Genomic DNA, 26,502 nt, shown 5'->3' with positions numbered 1-26,502 from the left:
GAGTTACGTCTATCAGATTGGAATGTGGGGGCTTTTCTTGATTAGTGATTTATGTGGGCAGGTGCCACCCCTAGGCTGGTGATCTTCCGAGTTATAAGAAGGCAAGCTGAGCAAACCAATAAGCAACATTCCTCTGGTCATTGGTTTAGTTCCTTCCTTGAGCTTTTGCCTCAGTTTCCTTTAATGACGGATTATAAAATGTAAGGTGGAATAAGCGCTTTCCCACCCCAGTTGCTTTTGGTCCTAGTGTTTGTAACAGCAACAGAAAGCAAGCGAGAACAACAGTGTTGATTGAAAGAACTGAAATCGGTGTCTTTAGTCCCTGCTTCCCACCTACTGGCTCTCCATTTCAGCAATCTGTGTAATGTGTAATAGAAATTATGTCTACGGTGTCTTGTTATCTGTCTCTATTGTCTGCGTCTGGCTGGAGATACAGTTTAAATGTCTGGGAGCAGAGCTGATACTTGGAAAGTAATGGGCCACGTCAGGACCAGTTTAGATTTCAGGAATTTTGCTTCCAAGTGACGATCCATGAAGGCACAGGATAATTTTCTTTGCCCATTATTGACAGTAGTGGAATGTGCTAGTGTTGACAGTCGAATGGACAGACTAGAACATTGAGGAAGGAGTAGACAAGTTTGTGACTGGCCACCAGGGGTCGCCAGAGAATTAAGAGGGCAATGGATAAACCAGGCCTCCTTTCCCTCCTCTCCCACTCCTCTTTTTCCCTCCTCTTGACCCGTCTGTTTGTGTAGCCCAGGATGTCACACTTCTATCTTCACTTCCCTAGTGGTGGGGATGGCAGGCGAGTCTTAACACCGCCGCCACCGCCTCGTTTGTTATCTGTGCACCAGAACCGGTCAGCCTCTTGGACTTCATCCATGTGTAGGCGTGGATCCCACAAGTCTAGGATTCCTCCGCGCCTTCTCATTTCATCGCTTCTTATTTCAGTAGCGCTCGAAATGGTTTTATACTCAGGCCCCTGACTCATTCATAAAGGGTTTCTTTTCTTCATCATCCACCAGATAATTCTTTAGCAGGGGTCCATCCCAAGACATTTTAATAACCACCTCAAAAGCCCTGCCTTTGATTACTCGAACACGCGTTCCCCTGCCTATCTGTCCACATATGTAGCCACACTTAGCTGTCTTCCCACCCACCCCCCCAAAAAAAACAAAACCAAAAAACCCCAAAAAACCCCAACCCCCCCCAAAAAAACCCAAAAAACAAAAAACAAAAAACAAACAAAAACAAACAAAAAACCAAAACCCAACCGGAACTGACTCTTTAAAAAGATACACGACACTGTCTGAATGAAGTGTTATGCCCTGTACCTGCTGCTCATATGTATAACAACCTGTGTCTGCATGGAGACACAGAGAAATGAAGGCATGTACTCAAGAACACACAAATATTAAAATAGCTACATGCAACTCCAGTCCTGGCCGTGTGGCTCTCACATCCACACTCTTTACAGAGTGCATCCCAACCACCCACCCCCTTCCCAACTGTGAGTAGGAGCTAACCCACAGCTTGAGAGAGCAGACAGTGTATGCTATTAGGATGAATTTACACACTGTACTGGATACATGCAGCATGGTGGTGCTATAACTCACTGCTGTGGAGAGACACCTACAACCTGGGGTCCAGTGAGAGACACCAAGATCTCATCACTTAACCGTGTCTACAGCATTTGTGGTGCCCCCAAGTGGAGAATGCACATGGCTTGTGCACAGAGAAGGCTCCTCAGACGTGTCCATGATGAGTTTAGGGAGTGAGACTTGGGATGGCAGGGGGGCAGTTCTTTGAAAATGATCTTTAAAACGCCTTAATTCAGAATATGTCCTCTAGAGCTGAGAGATGGTGGGGTCTGAATTCACCCCTATCAAACCTGAGGATCTGAGGGCCCCCTGAGCTACGTGGCAGGAGAGAACCAACTCCCAAAACTTGTTTATTGATGCTCATAGGTGTGCAGTGTAAATAAATAAATAAATGCATAAATAAAAAACACGTGATAAGATTTCAAAGGGAGTACCCTGTTTGAAATATAACAGGTATTGAGGAAAATTACTTTAAGCTTTGAGATGGGGGAACTAAATATCTTGAATCTTAACTATGGTAAGATTAATATTTCCAAAGGTCTGAATTCCATCTTACCTAGAACTAATTAGCAGAAGTTCCTTCTTGCAGCGGCCCCCACGTTTGCAGTGAGGTTTTGTTCAGATCACAATCATGGGTTTCTCCTTTTCCCTGGGAGCAGGGCCTCACCTCTCAGGTGGGAGCTGGCTATGTCACGGAGGATTATCTGTAAGAACTTTATGCCACTTGTGTGGGCCATAGCAAGTATTGTCTATCATGGTTACAGTGCCGTGATTCATCACGCAAGCATGACCTGCTATGGCTGACACTTGGGTCCACAGCATGAAATAGCACCTTCCTATCGAAGTACCTGATTTAGTCATGGCATCAGCGCTTAGGCTGCTTGGCTCACTGGAATAGAAAGACACAATATAGATAAGGCTTTCTTTACAAACGGGTGCTTCCGGGGCTGCCGAGCCCGGAGGAGGAGGCAGGTCAGCTGAGGTTGGAAGCCTGCTAGCTCTTACTACTCCAGCATTCCAAGAATGCTTCACTGCCTCATGAGAACCCCGCTGGGCATGTTGCTGTTTGACTTGTCCTGTAGTGTGGCCTCTCAGGACCAGGCTATTTTTCTGAGTGTCTAGAGATAACCTTAACCCTTCCAGGTCACAGGAAATTGGGGGAGAAGAAGAGAGTAGTGGAGATTAGTTGCCTAGGAGACTGAAAGAGCAGGCTTCCTATCATCTAGCCTTTTTTTTTTTTTTTTTTTTTTTTTTTTTTTTTTTTTTTTTTTTGCTTGCTTGTAAGAAACTTCCAGGAAAAGTTGAGAGTGCCATTCTACAGTAGGGTGGGACAGGGGGATTACAATTCCTGTGGCTTCAGCCAAGGCAGAAGTCATTTGAAAAGAGGTTTCCACTTTGTTTTATTCTACGACCAAGCTTGAGAGCCACTGGTCTACTGCTATATATGAACCTAGGGAGGTTCTGAGGGTGGGGCATCCTGAAGTCAATGTACCCCAACACCCCATACTTCTAAGAGGCTGGGAAGAATGGGGATGACTTCCTTCTAGTTCTTCTGGCTTTCCTACCCCTTGTTGCCTGGAGTTTGCTTTCATTAGTGGGTGAATAAAAGCAGAGGGGACTGGGGGGTCCTGGTGAGTGACAAAGGTTCTGGGGAGAGGTTTACTCATGTGGACAGGCAAAGCACACAGTGGCTCCAGGGAGGGTGGGGCCAGGTGAACAGCATCACTCCTGTCCACACACAGATTTTCATCTTAGAATTCAGTAAAGCTTGTCCTGCTGCCATGGGGTCGGGGAGTGAGGAGGTGGAGGAGACAGAGGGCCAGGCCACCACAGCTCCTTTGTAGGGATGTAGGGCCAGAGCCCCCACCCCCACCCCTCAACCCGGTTCTAGGCTTCCCTCACAGAGCTCGGACACACTGCTCTCGACTTGGGGTTTTCTGCTTTGACTTGATAGAGAAGCTCCCTACCAGACTTGTTTGTGGCATGTCAACATTTGAGGCAGGACAATAAAGGAATGAAAAAATAGACCAGGGATGACAGGGCTAGAGAATAAAAACAAACAAACAAACAAACAAGCTAGGAAGCAGAACACTCTCCTAGTCTTTCTTCTATTTGTGGTTTCTTTGAGTGCAGGTCCCCTCTAAGTTCTTAATGTCCTCCCGTCACATCCGCAGTTACCATTTGCAGAACACAGCCACGCATCAGATTTTATGGAAAGTGCTCCCCCCTCACCTCCAGTACACATTGTAAACAAAGGTGCCCATGCCTGTTTTACCACTGTGGAAAGTAAAGCCCACCTTGCTTTGGTCTCTTACCCAGAATCACCCAGTTGGGGACAAGCAAAGCCTGGGTTTGCCTCTGGAGAGTTGGCGTAGGTGTTCTTCACTCACCCATGAGACTGAGCTGACTACCGAGTGCCTCAGGCTGGTAGACCGAAAGCCCAGACTCACGGTGGGCCTCAGCACTTTCTGCCCCCCTGTCCCCCCTTGGTTACTATAGCCAATTATGTTTATTGTATCTGAAGGCTCCAGGGCATTTGCTATGTCATTTAATGTCTTGACATTTGGGAGTGGGTCTCCAGCCAGCCCCTCATGACGAAGCTATTCTACAGCTCCCAGGGACATTCTCATAAGTTAGTGTAGCCTCCCACCCACCACAATCTCCTCACAATGTCCTGACAGGAGGAGTACAGCTAACCTAGGTTTTGGCGATACCTACAATTTGTGTGAGGGACTGGGCCAACTAGGGAACAACAGCAGGCGTTATTTGGTCCTTGGAAGATAGAGCATGCAGATGTCAAGATGCTGTCAAGTTCACAGAAAGACTCCAGCATCTGTAAATCCTGAACAGTAAAAGGTGACCAGCCTTTATTTATGGTGGAGTGGGAGCCTTGGGGGCCAGAACCATTCTAGAATGTCGCCAAGGACATGGAAGGCAGAGCAGCGTGCACTCAGGCGTGCTCTGCAGCCTTGGAGCATTTTTGCTCACTAGCTTCTCTGTTCCCTCCAGACACAGCCCGCAGATGCCCCAGTAGTCCTCTGGCTTCAGGGCGGTCCTGGAGGTTCATCCATGTTTGGACTCTTTGTAGAACACGGGCCTTATATTATCACAAGTAACATGACCGGTAAGAGATGGTTCAACTGCTTTCCTCACAGGTGTCCTTCCAGCCAGTATCTGCTCTAAAACTAACTTAGAATAAACATAAGAATCACTAGGAATAGGGGAATGGTTCCAAATTATAGAAACACAACTTTGTAGCAATGTCTGTCCAGAAGGAGGAGCCCCAGGATGAGTGTCCTGGCTTGGTCTCTCTTGAGGATGTGGGTGAAAGGGTCTAAGCTGTTTTCTGCAAGCCGGCTGCTGACTCAAGCATTCTTGGCTTACAAAAACAGTTGGTATTTATTACTATTTGGGTGAGCCTTCTTTCACAGTCCTAATGGTGGAATTATATCCCTCAGCATCCATGGGAACAGAATGCATTGTGAGTCTGTCACTTCGATGAGCTGTTGCCTTGAAAGCAAAATGCTGTGGGTGAGGCTGAGGTGGAGGAAGAAAGGGCCTCTGGCTGTCTGTGTCTCAGGGCGCACTCTGTTCTTGTCTCATGGGGGAGATAGTTTGCTTTTCCTGGGTCAGCATTCAGAGTGTGAATGAGTTTTCGACTCAGTGTAAAAGCGTTGGTGCCAGCTTTGCTAGGGGTGTCCTCTTTAGTGTGGGGGAGGAGGAAGAGGGTCCAAGAGGCTAAATATCAGATGTCGTGCACCTAGGGGTATAGGACAATGGGATTTTTCATGTCAGTTCTTCATGAGGTTTTGTCGCTCCATACTTCAGTCTTGGTTATGTTCAGTATTGCTGTATTGGGCAAAAAAAGTACAGAAGAGAAAGGTCAAGGGCAGGGATGCCGGTCTTCCAGGAAGAGGGTGGTAGAGTGGTGGGGGGAAGGGCAGGGTCCATGAGAGCTTGGCAGGGTGTGTTGGGGTCCAGAGCAAGGACGCCTTGCCTGGCTTATTTTGTTAGAAACTAAGCCCCTTCTTCTGTTTTGACAGTTCTCTCCAGAGACTTCCCTTGGACCTTTAGCCTTTCCATGCTTTACATTGATAATCCGGTAAGTACCACAGGATACCACAGAACACCAGTGCCAGCCTCCTGTGTGTTTCCATTCACTACAGCCATGGCTGCATGGTGATTGGTCAACAGCAGCTGCATACACAATGACGTTTCCATAAGGTCATGAGGGAACTGAGCTGACCTCGTTAGCTCCTCTAGCCATTCGATCATCACCCATGTTTAGAGACACAAATACTGCCATTGGATCGAAGCTTCATGTATCCAGTAGAATTACCTATTATTGTGCACATGCCTCCAGGGTGTGGTGGACTATGCCTTATAGGTTTGCATAAGCCCTCACTATGAGAGACTTAACAACAGCAAACAGCTGAGTTATCCTCACCATGAAGCAATGCATTACTGTAAATTTTCTAAAATGTAGTTTTTACTTTCTAGATTAGAATTTAATTCATAAAGCCACCAAGTCAGGCACACCTATAATCCCATTTGGAGGTTGGAGCTGTAGAATAATGAGTTCAAGGCCAGCCTGAGCTATATCGTGAGCTCTAAGCTAGCTTAGGCTACATCGTAGGATCCCTCCCATTGAATGTCACCACTGGGATAAGAGACGGATGGCTTTTCACTGATGGTGTGGGTTCCCTGTCTCCTGGGCTGTTGCATAATAATGGATCCCTTATCTTTCATGTAGACTTATAGATACAAAGAGCCAAAACGGGTGTGCTTCCCCTTGGAGAGGGAAAGCCTCAGTGATACGTGGAGCGATGGCAGGGACAGGAAGTCAGAGGTGTGGGTTTTGGGATCCGTAAGGCCACCTCCCAGTGAGGGGCCAAGCTGAAAGTCCTCAAGAAACATGAGTCTTCATGTTATCCTCATTTCTTTCCTCCTAAGGTGGGTACAGGCTTCAGCTTCACTGATCATATCCAGGGATACGCCATCGATGAGGACGATGTAGCCCAAGACTTGTACAGGTACGTCATGCAAACCGTGGCAGATGGAAAAGAATCCCATGGCAGACTCACTATGGATTGGTCCTTATTGTCCAATTTGTAAAACGAGGCAGAACATTTCTATGAGTGTGCTTTGTGTGTGTGTGTGTGTGTGTGTGTGTGTGGTGTGTGTGTGTTTTGTGTGTGTGTTATATGTGTGTGTAGTGTGTATGTTTTGTGTGTGTTGTATGTGTGTGTGTGTGTGGCGTGTGTGTGTGTGTTTGTGTGTGTGTGTATGTGTGTACCTGTGTATGCACCTGTGTGTGTGCATGTGTGTGCGCCTGTGTGTGTGCATGTGTGTGTGCCTGTGTGTGTGTGTGTATGTGTATCACACACTCATGTGCATGCACTCGTTCTTCTGGTCTTCCTTACCCTGTTATTGATTATTGTTTACATGGACAGCAGACAAAGTAAACAGTGCTAAAATCATGAATGTAACCAATTGTAGTTTTACAACAATTTTCTATAAGACAATAGAGACACAACCCACATTTTCAATGTCTTAGAAGTTTCTGGTTGTTACTAAAATTCTATTTAACTTTGTTCTTGCCAGGAGATAAAGTCTTTTCCAGGAGTTTGTCTTCTTTCCCATAGCTGTTGCCTTTGTGGCTTTAGATGTATATTTTACTCTGAGGCTTCGCCATGACTTTTCCAGGCTAAAAACAGTCTTTCTCCTTCATCTTGTCTTTCACTTTAAAAAAAAGATATGTGTGTGTGTGTGTGTGTGTGTGTGTGTGTGTGTGTGTGTATAAAGTTGTGAGCTTGGTTAAAGCATATACACATAAAATTTCCTTTCATTTTCTTGCATTCTTAACATCTATTTTTAGTGCATTTTTAAAAACTAAGCTGACCTTTCTTATTTGGTCAAATTTTTCCAAGCTATAAATTGTGAGTTAAGAACAAGTCTGAGTTCCTCCAGGACTCCTGAGCACCCTTGGATGCTCCGAGAATCTCCTAGAAGCCCCAATGCCCAGTTTCATCTGCCCGCTCTGCTGATTGCCCAGCGAGCAAACCTGGCATCTAGCAGGACTGCAAAGAGAAAGAGTATCTGAGTGACTTCCAAGTCACTTTTCTTCCTCCCAGGCTGATCAGACAGAGGACTGAGGGACAGGCCTTTTGGTAGCTTCCTGGTCTTTATTTCCTGCCAAGGACATCTCTTTCTTTCTCTCCGCTGACCCAGAAAAGAAGATGGCTGTTCTCTAATTTCCCACGTCTCAAGATTCCAACACTTGTGTTCCATTTCCACCAGGGTTACCCAGGTTCCTACACCTCTGCACCCAGGTACAGTGGTTGCTTGGGCCACATTAGCTGATCCTCCCACAGGGACCTCTTTTAGCCTCTGACGTCCAGTGTGTTTCTCCTTGCATAGGCACAACTGTGGTGCCTGTCCCCAGAAGCTACTCAAGCACCCACCACCACCAATGACACTGTGAGTTCTCCTGACTGAACATCTACCCCCCCCAACCCCTCACTCCCACCATCTTTTGGCTTCATTGTTTAACTAGCAAAGACTAAAGAAATGTGTCCATCCCTTGCAAGTCAGAGTTTTGCAAGACGCACCCCCCTCCCTGAGGTGAAATGAAGGATGTTTTCAGCCAGCGGTTGACCCTGTGTGTGGATGTCATGGCTGACATGTGGTCTGTCTCCTCTTGCATGGCATGGAAAGAGAACGGGTTTCAAAGTAGCAGTTGTTTATGGCTGTTTCGGTTTCCTTTGCTTCGGGCTCTTAGAACTGGAAAATAGCTAATCAAGAGTAGTGCAGAAAACGGATTTCAGCTGTTCCTTTTACAGTTTACGCTATTCGTTTCCCTTTGTGACCGCATCCTTCTCTCCGGCTTGCCAGATGGGTGTCTGCAATCAGAAGGTTGCTTTGGACCTAGTAAATGGGCTACTGGGGGTTTAAAGAGCAGATCTTTCTTCTCCCTTTGAAAGCTCCCTTCCCCCACTAGTTTCCTTCTGAAGATGAAATTCTATTTTCCTGTGAACAGAGCCTGACCTGGGAGGAAAGGACTCCTAAAGAGCCATTTAGCATTCATCTTTCCAGTGGCTTTCTTTGTGCTCAGAAACTTTTTCGCTCACTCTCAAACACACTATGGAGGATGCCTCTGAGTCACGGTGGCGGCCCTCCTCTTGGTTTAGAAAAATGTGAATGAAATGTAGTCAGTTTGCTCTCTTGCCTGGTGCTGCTGTCCCCCTGTCTCCCTTGCCCATTGGATATATTCCTGGAGCTGGTGACATAGAAGCAGGAAGCACTCAGCCTCTGCCCTCCCAGAGCTCATGGCCTGGTAGAGCTCCTGGTTACCTCCCAGGAGTTGAATAGAGGTGGTACAAAGCTGCTCTCACCCCGTGACAGCCAGGATATCGAGAACGAGAAAGAGGAGTCGGTCGAGGCAAACTGCGTCCTTTCAAAGAGACTCTTTGGTGACATATTTCTTCCAATGAGGCATCATCTCCTGAAGTTTCAATCTCCCAATGGCCCACCAAGCTGTAAATCCAAACGTGGATTAACCCATTCCTGAAGCCAGAGGCCTTGGGAGCCGATCACCTCCCTAAAGCCCTGAGCCTTGGGGCTGATCTGTCAACTCTGGAGCTCTGCAAACCTGTCGGATCCAAACCCTTTCACTGTGGACCTCTCACTCTGAGTCCTGAGCCCCTGAATATCTCTGGAGCTCACATTGCTCCCACTCTACCAGAACTGACAGAGAGCAGCCACTGGCTCTATTGTACGTGATTGTTCCATCACTCTCTCTGCCCTACATCCACCGAAGGACCTTCCCGAAAAGTCACCCGAGGAGTAGTATTCTCCCAGCCACTCCTTCTTCAATGGCGGATCATTCTTCAACCAAACAACCTTTCACTAAAATTCCACTATGGGGAAGTACTTGGGAGAGTTCCAGCAGGGATTTATAATAGAGTCACCTGATACTGGATTTCTGTGCCAGGTGGATGTTCGTACCTGAATAAATCACACACACATTTGTGTATCGCACACACTAACATTATACTAAGCTTTGAAAGGCAAGCAGACATGAGTCCTGGTTTTATTTTAAGCACGACCTCACCACGTCATTGGGACAGTGCTTGACCTAAGTACTGTTAGATGAGTGAGGTGTGTGGCTCCAGCTACTGAATTTACCATTTTCATAGTTTGCTGCTGTGTAAGAACCGTTTACCGAAGACTTTGAGGAAAGAGTCCATGGAAAGACTGCAACGGTGAGATTAAAACAGTAATAGGTTCTCTGCGTGAGCTCTTGCTTTAGAAACCTCAGCTATGCAGGTGCTTCCCAGGCAGATGTAAGTGGAGAGATTATCTTCTTCAAATTAGGTGGCTGGATACAGCACAAGATGCCCAGTTAAATTTGAAAGTCAGATAAACAATGACTATTTCTTTATATATAAGTATCTTTCAAAGGTGGAAACTATTGAAAGAAAGACAGCCAACACAGACCTCTGGCTTCACACACACACACACACACACACACACACACACACACACACACACACACAAACATATATATACACATACATAGTATGTTCTACACAATATGTGGACATACTTATGCTTATTTATCTGAACTTTAAGTTTAATAGAACACCTTGAAATTTCACTTGCTGAACCTGTCAAGCCTAAAGGCTCCCCATCGAATACCAAGGAAGTAAGCTATAAGCTAAAACAGGAGACTTGAACTCGCTGTCCTGAATGAGCTGGTGCTGTTTCAACGAGCAGGAAGAGAGGAAAGGAAGTGTTTTTAGCCTGAAGGTTGCTGAGGGGAGGGTGGAGACTGAACTCCTCTTTTTACCCTTGTTCTAAAGCCAGTGTACTACCAGCCTTAACGTGAAAACTATCAACATGCAGCAAACTTAGTTCCCCGAAGCCACTATAAATAACAAACGGAGAGTGCACTGAAGCCCTCCAAGGTGCTTCGCAGGAGGGGTTTATGGAACCTTTGAAAATCAAGTCTAGCAGGGATCATGCTGGCCGTAATGACTAAGTTTTCCTCTCTGTAACCCTTGAACTCTCTCCCACTCCTGGCCTTTCAGAACCTTGCCTTTCATCTTCCCTGGAAGGTTCATGGCTTTTAGTCCCTCAGCAGGAAGCTGGACTGGAGTGCTCTGCCTGGCTCTCTCAGGCCTCACAGCACAGGTCAAGACACTCTTAGAGTGCCTGAGTTTTAGGAGGAGGGTTTTTTTTTTTTTTTTTTTTTTTTTGATCTCTCTTTTGGAATGACCTTGGTAAAGACATTTAAAAACCAGCTAGACTTTTCTTACTATTGTGAATGTCCCGCCAGCCTATTTCAATCAGTTTCATCCTAGAACACTTCATACTGAACACTTGCAGTAAGAACACTTACTAAAGTAACCATGGGATTCTGGGTGTTTTCTTTTCCTCCTTCTTCCTCTTCCTCCTCTCCCTCTCCCTCTGCCTCCTCCCCCCTCTTCCTTCACTTCTTTTACAGCTTTGGTGCTCTTATTAAAGCACTGGCATTCTGAAAGCTCCTCTAGAAATTAGTTTGTTCGCTCACTGTGAGTGTGTGGATAAGCGATTGAACTTCCTATTTCCTCCCAGAAAGCTGGCCTAATGGCATCGTCATAAGGTTTAAATGAAAATTGCTAAACAATGTGTGGAAGCCGGCACATGGACACAAGGGAACCTCAGCAGCTAGATGACCCTGAGTGGCAGTTGCAACTTTACAAAAGTGACAGTGTGGGTGTCCAGTGTCCACACTTAGTTTGGCAGTGTCAGCCTACCTACTTGCTTTGCCTAGCCCTCCCTGTGGTATGTAGTATCATTACCCACTCGGGACTGAAACACATGCACCGGAGGAATGCACAGCACAGCGCTGTCTCTTTCCTCCAGGGTGCATGCCCCCAGCTGGTGAGGTGGGTAGCCCGCCACTCTAACTCCCTCAATCAATCCATCTCTACGCTCTCTTCCGCAGTGCACTGGTTCAGTTTTTCAAGTTGTTTCCTGAGTACGCAAAGAATGACTTTTATATCACTGGCGAGGTGAGTTGATGTCTCATTTTCTTTTGTGCCTCGAGTAGCAAGAGGATTGAACTGTATGAGGACAGTTACAGCGGTCATGTGCATAGTCGTGTGTGTGTGTGTGTGTGTGTGTGTGTGTGTGTGTGTGTGTGTATCCAGTCCACCTTCATAATTTCCCAATAATTCCCCAAATGGCCTCTGTAACAGTGGTGTCAGTCTGTGATCAGTGAAGGTTCATGTATTGGGACGTGTGCAACAGGTTACTAGGGCCTAGGATTCCTCTCCTTTGCTATTACTATTTACATCAATGACTTTATGTGGGGGACAGGTGTCTGTAAGTAATACGTTCCGCCTTCCAAACTTGTCTTATTCTCTCCTCAGAGATCAGATCCAGTGAGGATTCCACCTGGATAACACGGCATGCTTTCTATCACCATGAGCACTTGGCCTCTCGGGTGATAGCAAACTTGATCACTAGATTAAGATGGCATTGGCCGGACATCTGCTTCTGTTTGTAATTCATGCATAACCCATAACCACATGAATGACTCTTTCCCCAATCTGTCCCACAACAGTTTTAGATCAATTGATGACACATGTCGTCTCTGACCAAAATGAGAGTTATATAAAATGGCAGCTCTCTCATCTGTACGTGTATGGATGTAATCCCACATTCTCCTACAGTGCTGATCTCATCTGTCTCCTCTCTGGGTTCACGTATATCCTGATGGAGCCAAGCATTGATATTTCTATAGGATCTATGAATGGATTGCTTTTCTTTTCTTTTCTTCTTTTTTTTTTTGGTTCTTTTTTTTCGGAGTTGGGAACTGAACCCAGGGCCTTGCGCTTCCTAGGCAAGCGCTCTACCACTGAGCTAAATCCCCAACCCCCATGGATTGCTTTTCTTTAGATGCTTGTTCTTCCTCTGCCCTGACAAAGGCCCTTCAAGCTGACTCTTGTGTCTTTTGACAGGTTTGATAATTTTTAGAATTTCCCCTTCATCATAAACACTGTATATCTCTTGCCATCCTGAGATCAGTCATTGCTTTCCCCGTGACTCTGGCTCACTTCAGTGCAGAGCGGTATTGAAAAGCCAGGTCTGGAGCACTAAGTGCTCCTTGCTGCTAGGATGATGATACTTTTTTCAGACCTTGTGACTCTGGCTAGTCCCATAACTCTGATTCCCATCACAGGCTTTTCCAATTCTCTCCTCCGCTGATGTCTCTGTGTACCTTCTCCTACACCAAGGAGCATAGCTCTCCTCCTGTGCACACTCCCGCCTTGTACTCTGACTGACTTTAGAATCACTCCATCATTACCAGATCCAACAAAAAAAACTTTCCACGGCTCCTTCACCAGGACTTAGCCTCTCACTCTTTGTTGGTCTGTCCCTGGATCTTGTCTCAGTTCATTCCCAGGGAAGTGTTTTTCATATTCAACAGCCCCCGCATTCCACTCGTCTAACTCACCAACAATTCTATCCATGTTCTTGAATCTCTAAGGGTTTTGTTAGGTCCCATCCTATTTGGGAACCAATAACTTGGGCTAGAGGAATAAAATAAAGTCAGCCTCTGAGGTCTACCCTGGTGCTCTCCAGAGGAAGGATCCTGCTGGGCCAGTCATCCTCTGAGCCATAAGGCTTAACTCTGGAATGCTTGATCTTCATAGGAAGGCCCAAGTGATGGTGCCAGAGGAAAGGCTGGAAGGATGCCGGCAAGTGGTCTACAGATGTGCACATTAACAGACAGAAGAGAAAAACAGGCTGAGTTCCTAGTGAATGGAGAGTTCAGGGAACAAGGAATTTCTTGAGCCTGTCTTCTCCTTCTAAGCTGTCAGAGAAAATGGTTCAGCATTTTATACTCAGTTGCTCAGTATCAAACCACATTCCATCCCTCCATCAGTAACACTTCCGGCTGTCCCTTGCCTTTTGAGCATTTTCAGAGGCGAGTTGGAAGAAGAGCAGGAAGTGGCTCTCTTGTCATTTCAGAGTAACCCTGGAAGTCATGCATTTCCCCACGGAGCAGAAGACTGGTCTGCTCAGTGTGTAATTCCTTGTCTAACAAATAATGCGGCAGTGTCGTTAACCATGACGCTCAGCACAGCTGCCAAATCCTGGAGGAAATCTTTGACTTGTCTGTTTTATTTGTGCCTTGTGGTTTTAGGCATGTCATTTCCAAATGTGTGTGGGGAAAGAAAGATTTTCTTTTTATATGCTCTGCTGCCAGTATGCTGAAAGAAGCCTGTGCTATCCGTGAGATAAAGGGAGATAAGCTGGAGGAAAGAAAGGGAGGCAGAGAGGCGGTAACCTCAGGACCCCAGCTTCAGAAGAGCACAGTGGATTTGTCCATTCATATCCAATCTTTTATCACTGAGACCCTATGTCATCCCCAAAGTCACAGTTGAGAATGGTACAACTGAGTTACAGAAACAAACCAACAGAAAAAAGCAAACATGTAAGTTCATGTCTTAAATATATTTAGGGTTCTGCATTTGGCCACAAGCCGCCCTCAGGCGACAAGATGTACATGCCTGCGCTAGAAGCCTCATATCTTTTTGGAAAGAAAACTGCCAAGTAGTGATGCCCCACTTCTCTAGTTCTCACCATTCTGTTTTGTTTGTCTTTTCACGGGGTTGGGGGGACAGATAGAGTTCTGGTGTGATAATTGGAGACCTGGAATGGAGTGGAGGAATCCTGTGTTGATCATTGGAGAGCTGGGTCTCGCTGGGCAGTTCCAGGCCAGTCATTATGTTTGCGGAGTCTTTGGACTTTATCTTGCAACCGCAGTGGTTAGTTTTGAGATCAACCCTCATGGCTGTTTTGCTTTATTTGTTAAGTGTTCAGAGGCAGTCACCTGGGCCCACTCTTACAGCATCTCCACATCCTTGAAGTTTGAACATAATACCAACTTCTCCTGCCTCTCTCCAACCCTTCCGCAAACCGTTCATTGAAAAGTCCCCCCTTTTCTGAATGTTCATTGATTTTCCTTTTTAGGGAGTCATAGGGAGCACCACTGAATTTGTAAATGCAGCCTTGAAAAATAATGGATAAACTCAAGGAATGTTTAGCACCCTTTACATCTGCGTCTAGGGATGAAGGCAGTCTGCACAGGGATCTTCAGCAGGCTTTCAGAGCCCTGGCATTGGTCTAAGAGAGTTCGGGGATGAGCACAGTAATGATTGCATAACACCATTTGAGTGTTTAATTAGATAATCCTCCTTACATGTTTCAAATAGTGACTGACTGTGGACAGCATCCAGCGCTTGATGCCTCCATTAGGGCTCAAAGCCTATGACCCTCGGCATGCAGACTGGGGTGAAAGTGTTCACAGAAGCTTCGCTTACTCATACATAGCATTGGTCTATAGCATTGCTTGTTCCGTTGAGTTATTTTGGCTATGTGCGTGCGTGCGTGTGTGTGTCCAGGGAACTAACTCAGGACTTTGAGCACGATAAGCTCTACGACTGCTTCATTTCCAGCCAGATGTATTTTTAAAAGCATTTGTTTTGCCTAAAACATAAAGGGGCCTTGATGACGGTGTTAGAAGTTTGGTTGGTGTGTTCTATATGTATCAGAATGTGTGAGGACCCACCCATACCCAACTGACAAGGCAGTAGGGAGAACAGCTTAGGTCCACTGAGAGTGTGAAGGACAAGGGAGAAGCCTCTTCTCTCCTTCCTTTCTGTTTTTCGTCTCTGCCCGGAATACCAACCTGGAATTAATTTTCTCTAAAGAGAGACAAATGTGTCTGTAAATCACCCTCCCTGAGGCAGGAAAAAAAATACTTCAAAAAGAAACAAGCTGTGTTTAATTCCTGTGATTAACTTTCTTTCTAAGCATTTCCCTCCCAAGCCTGTAACTATTTGTGAGACAGCTCTTGTTCTTGGAGCATCAACACAGTGCAGAACCCTCTCCAGCATCTAGAGGCAGGGCTGGAAGTTAAAGGAAGACAGCCCTAATTGGAACAGAGGCAGGTGGCAGGATGAAGGGGGACTGTCCATTGTTCTCTGAGCATGGGCTATATGTACCGGTCCAGGCAAAGACTCAATGCTGTGGGTGGTTTTAGAAATGGGGATGCTTCCAAAATGGCGGGACATATGCTGAAAGCTGGGCATCTCTTCCCCATAGCATAAAAGGGTATAATCTCTTTACAAGTAGGTTTGTAGCCATAGGTAAATTGAGGCCCAAATACAGGCAGAGCCTTGAAGCTACTTCTGTGTTAATAAGTTAGTGCCAAGTTAGTAAGCCGAATGGGGGTACTTTATCCTCATTTGCATGGGAAAATCCTATTGGGAGCATGGTGTTGGACTACATCATTGAAGGCAGCCCAGCACACGAAAGTCTTACTTGTTTCATTTTTTTTTCTTGTGCAGTGCTAAGCACATGCTAAGTGGATGTTACAGAGTGGCTTCATGAAAGGCTGTTATTAGATACAATAAATCTATCATCGGTGTTTCTCCTCAGCTGCTTTTCATCTCCCTGTCATTGTCTCTTTCTCTTGTCCAAGTCCCTGGAGACTCCACAGTCTACCATCCTTGGACAGTCTCCAGTCTCCACTCTTTGTCTTCTTCTTCTTCTTCTTCTCACTATGGAAACCTCATGCTCAGGTTTGTTTCTCCACACACCTTGCCTTTCCATCAGGATTGTCACCGTTCATTAGAGAAGATCAGCTGGATCCCGCTCAGTGTGTTTTCCTCTTCACATATTTACGCTTGAATTAAGTGCTGACCCACTTTTTATAAGCGGTGACTCACAAGCACTGACGTGCAAGAGATAGGGTGACCTGTGAAGTGGAGTGGGAGAAACGTGCTAGTGATAGGCCGAGAGTCATTCCGTGTCAGCCTCCATCAGCCTCCTCACTCTTGAATCACTGAATCGGAGGACTAGAAGACAGCTTGAAGAGCATCGTGTTCATGTGTTTCATCGTTAGAATTATTGCTCAGATTGGGATGCACAGGAGCCGTGAGCCCTCACTTGCTGAGTGCTGTTTAATGCATTGCTTCCTTTAGTCCCAACAGCCTCCTTATAATTATCCCAATCTTGAGGTTGAAGTGACTGAGACTTAGGCTAGGCATGCCTTAGGAAGGTTACCCGGCCAAAAAGCAGGAAAGCTGAAACTGGGACCTCCTGATGAGACTCCCGGGCAAACGATTGGAATGCAGACTTTGGCTGTGGATTACACGGCCTTGCATGGGGAGGTGTTTTCTGGAAACCAAATCATCTCAGGAAGCCTCTCCTCCCTCAGAGCTGACCCTTTTCTCCTGGAACGGAGTCTGACACCCCCTTCCTATTTCCTGCGGCTCTCTAGGGTTACACCTCTATACAAATGAGAGGAGGCACCCTAGTTCTTCGGATGTCTGTCTTTCTGGCCAAGACCTAGTTTTAATCACAAAGACTTAGCTTTGATCATAAAGTTTTATAGAGCAAATGGAAGTTTCAAGTGCTATAAGGACTGGAGGTCCCTGGAATGCAATTACTTCCCGGCCATGGAACTTGCTGAATTTTATGAGATAGCGTTCAAGCTGGTTTAACTCTTCAGTCTATGACAAACGTCTATTTTCAATTATATCCATCTGCACTTGCCAATATTTTCTTTTAGAATTGAAAACGGATTTGTGACTGTTTAATGAGTTTAATATTATATAAAAAAATAAAGGTTTAAGCTGCAACCCAAAGAGCTGAAGAAGGGCATATGGAAATGTTTACAAGTTGGGCCTCTGGCTTTCAAAGATTATATCCAAATCAAATCAGTTCATATTTACTGATTCTCAAGTTGCACGGGGAAGAATGTGAGTGCACAGACAGAAGTCGTAAGCTTTGTCTAAAGTGAACCGTCCTGCCGGATCGGAGAGTACGGTCTAGACACAACACTGGGACCCCGTTAGAGATATCCAGGGTGGGGGCAGCAAGTCGAAGGTAAATCACTTATGCAGCTTCAACCTTCTAAATCCTAGCCACAGAGCTCCAAGGCCTCAGCTTGTGTCGTGGTCTCCTTTGCGCATACTCATTATTTCCAAGTCAAATGAACTGGAGTCTCCATTTTAAACAAAGGAGTTTATTCATCTGCTGTTGGCAGCAAGCTGGGATTTTCCAGTTTGGCTCTGAGGTCAGAATAAGATGGGGAGGAGATGCATCTTGTGTCCCTGCACCAGAGAGCGGTGGGTGATATATTTTTTAAAGACACACCCTCGGTATTAAAAGTGAAATTACCTATCACGTAGAGGTCAGCGCATACCTTTGCATGGCTTGGTGTGACTGCAAGTTGGCTGCAGATCAAAATGTTCCTGCCCCACGTCTCTGCTTGCAGATTCTGCTGTTTTCTATCTAAGCTCCCAGTCAAGAGGAAGAGATGGTTGACAATACCATGCTCTTGTAAAAAGCTTCCCTTTTCATCGCCGCAGTGCAGTCTCGGTCAGATGACGCACGGTCTAGAAATGTCTAGGAAGTTGAGATAACCACAAAACGTGGAGGTGCTCGCACAGCTTGCTCGTTCTCCAACCTGACCATTTGAAGTCACACCTCCCTCTGCAGAGAAAACAGTGGCGCCGAGCTGAAGTGAGATTCCCATCTACCCCAAGGCGAGAGGAAGTCAGGATTGCATTGGCCTCATCTTGACTCGCTCTTCCATTGGTCTTTGCCACCTTTGTGACTCTCTGTGTGTTTTCAGTGCTTTCCTGTCCCCTTTGATCTGTCCCCGTGAGTGAGTGTGACTGCTCCAAAGCCTGTGTTTGGAGAGACCTGTGCCCCATTACATGTGGCACATTTCTAGGTAGCCAACTTTGCTCCCTCTGGAGAGAGAGAGTTCCCTCAGTCCAGCCATGAATTCTTCAAAGAGGCATCTTGCCCCATGTGACTATGGAAATGGGGTGATGCCCTGAACAGGGCAGGGTGCTCAGCATGACCTTGAGGGGGCTCAACATACCACCACTGAGGTGGCAAATCCCCTGGCCTTTTCTACCAGGCAGAGCTGAGGACTACGTCCAACTGTGAGTGAAGAAACCCTGTCCAGGGCTGCTGTCTCTGAAAAGCCATTATTATCGTCATTGATAAAGCTATGAAAAGTTTTACCACAAAATTTATACCGAGAAGCAAGGCAGCAAGTGAATATAACTGCATTTTTAAAAAAGCTATACTTCAGAAACACAGGTAAATGTGACTTAAACACACTATAAACTGCAGATGGCCACACATTTGTGTAAAGAAGCGTTGTTTTCCAGCACACTGTTATTATCTGCCTCATCCCCACTTTGAAGGAGCTGAATGAAGCTTGTTTTAGGCCTAAAAGTCTTTCCTCCTTCTCAATACCCGAGAAACAGGAAAAAGGTAAATCAGCAGTGAATGCAGTTGAAACATGGGAGAAGGGAGAAAGGACAAGGGAAGAAGGGACGAATACATAATTACATTGAATCTCATCGTACATTTACACATATGGATAATTAGGTGAGCACCATACCGTCTGCAGACTGTTTTCACAAGCACAGCAGCCCTTGACATGATTTTCATGAAACCGTTCCCAGCACCAATACTCACAGGGACTGCAGGCCAAGAATCAAAATTGTGCGAGGCTGTGATGTTAAGACCCTTCTCTCCTGGGCAAAATAAAAAACTGAGAGCTGAACTCTGCCACGCTTCTGATAAAGACGAATTAGAGCTTTATTGCTACTTTGAGCTCCAGTAAATAAAGCAAATACAAACACACACAGACTGATGTCCCTGTCCGTCTTGCTGGAGGTGGGTGTGATTACGGTCACCAAGGGGAAAGTGTCCTAAGCACAAGCAGCGCTAGAATTGGCAGCTCACAGCTCCTTTAAATCTCAGCAAAGGCTAAAAGGCGAGCCTGGGATCCAGATGTGTTGATTACTAACGTTCCTCGAGTTTTGGGGTGAGACATATATGGTTATCTGGCTGAGTTCCTTGTTCGAAGGTCACTGCCAACTGCTAACATAACAAGTCTGTTCCTGGTAGCACCTTTCCTCTTCCCTATCACAATGGCTTTGATGCTGCTCTGAGCTTTTATTATTGGATCTGGGGCTTTGTCGGTCCACCCACACTGGGGAGTGCCACTGGGAGGTCAGAGAAGACTCTGGACTGGAGTTCTGGTTGTGGTCACCCCTGTCGCCATTAAGGACATAATTCAGAACCAAAGGGTGGGTGTTCTCGTCTTCAGGTCCAAAGGAATAGCACAAACAACCGTAGCATATTTCTAACCTAAAGGCAGAAACTACACTCTCTGCCCCTCAGATATGAAGTTTTGCTCTATTAATATATATACATACATAAGTCAGGGGAGGTGAAATAGAATATACTTTATTTGTTAACCTGTTGTCTGCCCAAGTGTGTGTCACAGCGGTGAATTGTTAAACTGTGAAATGAATGACTCCAGGATGAGAAGTCTGCTTTTGCACAAAGAAATAACATCCCAACGAGGAACGTAAAAATACTAGAAATCTCACTGTAATGTGTTGATTCCCCACAAAATAATCCTGTAATTGTCTACCGTGTGGCAGCCCGAATCACTCAGGCTGGAATGATTAATGAACAAGACAATGAAGGATTTGTCACACTGACACAAAGCAAGGAAGTGTGTGATAGTCATTGGGGACGAAGGACGAGATAAACACCCCCAGCTCCAGGAGAGCGGGTGTGGGTAGAATACTGAAGAACATGGCGGTTTTCGAAGCAATTATAGGACTACCCATCTCATTGTTCTGTTTGTCCTGAGTGGTCTGCCTAGCGAGTATGGGACAGATGAAAGCAGGTCTTGGCATGGGACCGAGAGCCACAGGACATTCTATGGCCACTGACTGAAATATGATTTGCTAGGAGAAATGAGAGCTGCAGAAGCAGTCAAGCCTGGGGAGGGGACTCCAGCTAGGTACGCCATTAGTATTCACAGACAGCATCTCCTGTTGGTGTGAAATACAGGAAGATGAGGTTTCTTGTAAACCGGACTCATATTTAGGGTACGTGAAATAGTTTGGTTCATGGATGAAGCTCAAAAATCTTGAATGGGTATTATAAATATACTGTCCCTTTCATTTCTTACCTAGTTATAAGCCATGTACAATGACTGCCAGAAAGGCTCCATACACCGCATATTTTAGGCTAAATTTACCTCCACTGACAGCATAACCGTGTAAAAGACATGGCCTTCCATCTCAGAAAGAGTAAATTTTATCTACCAAATGTATGGAGAATACAACCCAAGAGATACTATTGCCAAGTGTATACATTTTTAGCACTTGTATCAATTTCCATAAAGGAAAAATAATTAGAGGTAATGTGAGATCAGTCATTCATGTATCTCATGTGCTTGTGAGAGCCTGTTTACACTGGTCATTGTGCACACCATGGGAATATAATTCATGAATTGTCTATTTGCTCTGGTGGGTTGGAGACACAGTTTCTATAATCTGTCTTTAGAAGTAACTGTAATCTTCCAAAGGGCCCTTTTGTGTTTAATTCACTTTTGTGTCTCCCTAAGTATCTAGCACGATGATCTTGGCAGACGGCTTGTCTCAAAAGCCGTCTGACTGAAGGCTGGGTGACATATTTCCCAGTTAAGTGATTACTCAGTAAAATGTATTTTCCTACGGAAATTTATCAAATAAATCTTCACTATTTCCACCAAGAGCACACTGCACAGTTATGCACCAAACTAAACTTCCGACATGTAAACCCATCTGCATATAAACATAAGGAAACAAAACCAGATGCCTGAGTATAACTGCCGGAAGTGTTTTGATTCACTGCTTTACCTAAGAAACTGCTATTGCACAAGAAGGCCGTGCAAACAAGGTCCCAAATAAGTTAGTGAATTACCCTGCTTTTATCAGCACGAAAGGACTTTGGACTTTTGGATTAGGTCAGACCATGTGGGATTCCAACTCTTACCATTTAACCTCTCCAAGTCCTGTGTCCTAGCTTGAAGCAACCTGCGAGGGTGACTATGGTATAGATCAAGTTACAGGAGCAGGTAGATGCTCCACGTCTATGAAGAGCCCTGGGAATGTCCCAGGAGTGGACTCACAGATGCCTGTATAAAGCCCCTGGTCTATTGTGAGTGCCCGTGCACTGCCCTTTATCGGATGCACATGGACTGGTTCATTTCACAGCTATGTGTTGAGTGCTAAGAACACTGGGCACAATGAACAAAAATAAGCAAAGTAGATGCTTGCACCTGTGTTCAGGCATCTTCTAGGATGGGAGGAAGCACAATGACGTAAAATGATGAGTAGGTATGAGGTTTTGAAGAAGATTAAGGATTAAGAGGGAAATTAAAAGCTATAAAACAAGAAAATAGGAACATTAAAAAATTCTGTTAAGAAGCCAAAAAGGACACTGCTCAGGTAGCCTCACTTAAGGACCTTGAGACAATGAACCATTCAGATACTTGGGAGGAAGCATTCCAGGAGGAAAGAGAAATGAGCACAAGAGCCCCAGTGCATGCAGGGAACATTCCGGTACCCAGTGGGGCCTGAGAAGGATGAGGGAGAAGGTGGCAGGGAATGAGGCTGCTGAAAGGAGTGGGTCACATTAGCCTTTCTGTCTCTAATAAAGCCTCTGCTTTCATCCAGGGCAGAGTCACTGAAAGATTTAAGCAGAGGGGTGGCATGGTCTGGTCTGGTTTTAGCTGTACCACTGTCTGAAACAATAGAGTGGATAAGGGCTAGAGAAGACCAGTGTGGAAGCCACTACAGTAACCCAGGCTGCAGTAAGGCAAGGAAGCAGACATTGAAGAAGACACTGTACCTCAGATGACAGAAGAAATAGGACTGAGCTTCCATGACAAACTTTGAGGGGTACAAGAGAAAGAAACACCAAGATTTCTGATCTGTGCATCCAGAGCAGGATTAACTTGAGTGGCAAGGGATGTCACAGAAGCATTGGGATCAAGAACTCGTTCTGAACACATGGAGTTTATAGTTGGATTAAACTGGACAAGCCAAGAAGGAAGCTTCTGGTGGGATTAGCAAAATTGGGTTTTCAAATATTACTGAGCAGACCAGAGAGAGAGCTCGGCAGGAAAGTGCTTCCAGCTAAGTCCAAGGACCTGTTTCATCTCTGAGACCCATGTTGTAGAAAGAGAGACTTGACTCTTAAAAATAGTCCTACATGATAAAAACAAATCAATCTGTGTAATTGCGTCACTAAGAGCACTTTCTGACATCGTTGGGAAGTGGAAGTATTATGTCTGTTAGAGGAGAATTGGTTCACAAATATTTTGCCCTAGAAAAGGATCCCGTGCCAGAAAAGATCAATGAAAACATGGATAAGTTCAATGAAAATTTGTGACTAATAAATATTATTTTGTTTGCACCTTCTTCTATTCCTTTAGTATATGCTGATTTCAAATTTTGCATCATCATGCAGATTCTTAAGTCTTAGGTTTAGATTTTAGATTTTTTTCTTTCCTTTAGTAGAACTTTGTGGGTTCCCAAGCCAGATAAGGGTCAGTAGAGTGTGTTGCCCATATCCCAGACATCTCTCAGAGAGCACGGCAGGAGTGTGGCTGCTCCCTACCCAAATCCTGCTTAGGCCTACTCAACTCCATAGAGACAAAGGCCCTGTGGTAATAAAGCCAGTTAGGCTTCTGTTTCCTGCCTTTGGAGAACTGGCTTCTCAGAAATCCTGCCACTGGCAGTCTGCTAATCTGGCTAGTGCAGCTTAGAAGGGCCCTCCCCAGCTGGAGCACCTCCCTCCTTGTCCTTTTTTTCTCCCCTCCTCACTAACTTGAGCTGTATAATCTGGCCCCGCTATGTCAATTAAGGAGCTGTCCTCCAAAACCGACTCCTGGGTGGTTCATCCCTGCCTTACTCACTGCTACCTGGGCCCTGCTCTCCAGCTGCTCCACATCCTGAGACAGCAGGTGTGTGAGGTGTGTGACAGCCGATGGGGGGAGGGACCCACAGAGCTTGGAATAGAAGTTCCTGGGAAGAGACACCTGGCCAGCGTGGTCCAGGTCATTTTGGTTCGAAAGGACCATTAGAACGATCGCATATAGCATGGTATTTGCGTGCTTCCACATCACTTGGGCCATATGGTTTGAGAACAGCATAATAGGTCAGAGCGTTTTGTTACTGTAGAACTTTCAAGGTGAGCTGAAGAAGTGGGCAGTACTTGTTAACGAGTGCAGTTGTGTGTGGGATCGATTTGGGACTGCCATCTCAACATCTGTCCTTCTCAGTCTTATGCAGGGAAATATGTTCCGGCCATAGCATACTATATCCACTCCCTCAACCCCGTGCGAAGGTTCAAGATCCGCCTGAAAGGAATTGCCCTTGGAGATGCATACACTGATCCTGAAACGGTTGGCGTCCTGTCTTTTCTCTCTTAATCCGTCCCTTACAGAGACTAATTCCTTTGAATTGAGTGAACACCCCTCTTGCCCTAGAGGCCTAACTGATTAAAAAAATAAGGTTCACTTCACTCAAATCTAATTCTTAGCTAAACCTTTCAGTGGGTCAACTTACAACCAATTCGAGATTGTGCGTATATGTGACTTTTCTGTTACATATGTCTGTGATTCTAATTGCCTGACTTGACTAATCCCAGCAAAAATTAATACGTCAAATGTTTCTTCTCGAAGCAATGGGTGCCCAACCTTCTCTCCGTGGCACTCACGTATCCCTTCTGTCACCAGATTATAGGAGGGTACGCGACATTCCTGTATGAAGTTGGCTTGTTGGATGAACAGCAGCGAAGGCACTTCCGGAAGCAGTGTCGAAAGTGCATAAAATACATCAAAGAGCAGGAGTGGATGAAGGCCTTTGAAGTGAGTGCTGGGACCCCAGGATTCCCTTGAGCAACTAGAACCATCTGAGGAGAGGAGGGGTCAGGAGGCACACCCTGGTGCTCCAGCTTTTGGGATGGCATCTATCCTCTCCTCTGTCTGTGATCAGGAGGTAGAATGAGTGAACACGCAGAAAAGCACAACCTGCATTTCTCTGAGTTCACTTCTGCTGTACTTTTAACCCCAGATCTTTCTGGCACGCTTATCTGACTGTGGCTCTCATTAGTCGTCCTGATTTCTTTAAACACTGTGTGGGGCCCGAAGGCATTCTGTAGCATACATATGGAAATTAGGAGCAAGGTAACCTGGGAAGTGGATGCCTGAGCTTCTTCAGCAGATGCTTGGACACATTTAGAAGGGTTATGTCCACAAGCGGTAGTTCAACCGTAGAGACGACCTGGTGTGTAACCTAAGGCATAGGCCTCCAAGAGTCAGGATCAAAGTCTACAACATGTAGTGTAATGGGAGACAGCTTCTAAGAGACGCAGTGTGGGAGAATATTATTACACAGTTAACCTAACACCTGAGCATGAGAGTGATGATGTGATTTGAGACTTTACCTACTTGTTTTTCTTTGGATTTTGGTTATTTACGGTGTAACGTATGTTTTAGCCAGTGCAAAGGCAAAGCAAACGATCTTCCCTCAGAACTTTTGCTATGCATCTATTGAACCATCCTGTCTGACGCCCGGGTAAATAGAGCAAGGGATGGGGACCTCAATCTGCTTGCTCTTAGACATGCACTTCATGTGCCTAATGTGCCTAAAGCCATTGTGACTGTTTACAGCAAGGCCTGATCTTAATGGACCTTCAGGGACATCAGACATGCCAATTGTGATCGAAACAAGAGACATATAGACTTGGGGAGAAAAGAAGCAATTTAAAGTGATGCTCATTTTACAAGCAGGGTACCAGGATGCTACTGAGATCCCTTGAGGAGGTGACGTGGTTTGCATTGAAGTCTGATAGCAGCAAGCTGTGCAGATGGATTGAGAAAGAAAGGAAGGTCCCAGCCCTAGACAGGATGCACAGACTCTCCTTTCTGGGTCAGGGCACCAGATGCGGCTGCAAAATGTGGAGTCCGGATGCCTTGTGCAGCTGTAAACACGAAGGAAGCGGGATTGTCTCGGGAGCATGTAAGATCCAGCTTTCACTGGCAATAATAGTATCTTCTAGAAAAGTTGTAGGCTTTAGGCTACCTGCTGTGGGAAAAGAGGGGGAAAAGAGGGAAGCTTGAGAATTGACAACTTTCATGTTGTGCGAGATTAGTTTGCAAGAGAGAAACGTTCACTATGGTTTTGAAGAAGCACACAGAGATTTTCAAGCAGTGTCTGAAGCAAGACCAGCTGAGAGGCTTGAAGAAGGAAGGAAGCAAAACGGTGTCTGAGGCATGCGCTATGACAGCCACAGCACTCAGAGACTGGGAAAACTATTGAAAAGTATGGCGCTTTCTATGGTTAGAGTCCGTGAGACTATGGCACGGGAGTCTATCCCAAACCAAGTTCAGTAGAAAATTAAAATTAAAACACTTCCCGTACCAGTCCTTGAAGGTATGGGATGTCTCTCCAATCACTGGTCCAAGATCTTGAGTGACGGATTGAAGCCTCTGAGTTGTCAAAGGAAATGGACAAAGCAGCGCCTAGTAGGTTAACTAAAGATGCTAAGACATCCTGAAATTCAAGAGGACATAGATGTCAAAATCTCAAGTCCAACAGCCTGTTTGATGTTCTCACCCTTTTGTTTTAAAATTGTATTTGTTTTATCTTAAGTGTATGAGTGTCTGCCTGCATGTGCATGGTGTGCACCACTTGCATTCCTAGTGCCCTAGAGGCCAGAGCAAGCCATCAGATCTCCCACAATTCTCCAAGGGTAAACGGCTGATCTCTTCCAATCACACTCTGACTCACAGAGCATTCTCTGTGAAACGAGCTTTGATTATGAAGTAGATTTCAAAATAATTTAGTCCTACTATGTGTTACACAGCAAGTCGTTTTGTTTCTTGGTGAAAACAACTGTTGGTTTGTTTTTTTTTTTTAATTAAAATTGAGAGTATGTATGTGTGTGAGGTCTGTGC

General features: G+C 45.6%; 1 protein-coding gene across 7 annotated transcripts in view; it reads left to right on the top strand.

Annotated features, from left to right (window-relative positions):
* Cpvl (carboxypeptidase, vitellogenic-like) overlaps positions 1–26,502 on the top strand; it is a 110,516-nt gene that overhangs the window by 25,497 nt on the left and 58,517 nt on the right. For 6 of the 7 annotated variants that reach the window (XM_087659023.1, XM_087659027.1, XM_087659022.1 and 3 more), the window contains 6 exons: positions 4,611–4,725; positions 5,645–5,703; positions 6,555–6,634; positions 11,593–11,659; positions 23,824–23,946; positions 24,280–24,411. In XM_087659023.1, the coding sequence (XP_087515149.1) occupies positions 4,611–4,725; positions 5,645–5,703; positions 6,555–6,634; positions 11,593–11,659; positions 23,824–23,946; positions 24,280–24,411 (576 nt within the window). Of the gene's footprint in view, positions 1–4,610; positions 4,726–4,962; positions 5,083–5,644; positions 5,704–6,554; positions 6,635–11,592; positions 11,660–23,823; positions 23,947–24,279; positions 24,412–26,502 lie in introns of those variants that run through there. The other variant, XM_087659028.1, reaches the window with a different exon arrangement.

This window comes from Rattus norvegicus, chromosome 4 (genome assembly GCF_021556685.1).
Source record: "Rattus norvegicus strain SHRSP/BbbUtx chromosome 4, alternate assembly SHRSP_T2T, whole genome shotgun sequence".
Taxonomy (NCBI): Eukaryota; Metazoa; Chordata; class Mammalia; order Rodentia; family Muridae; genus Rattus; species Rattus norvegicus.
The sequence above is the reverse complement of the archived record's forward strand: the minus strand, read 5'-3'. Positions and strand labels throughout refer to the sequence as shown.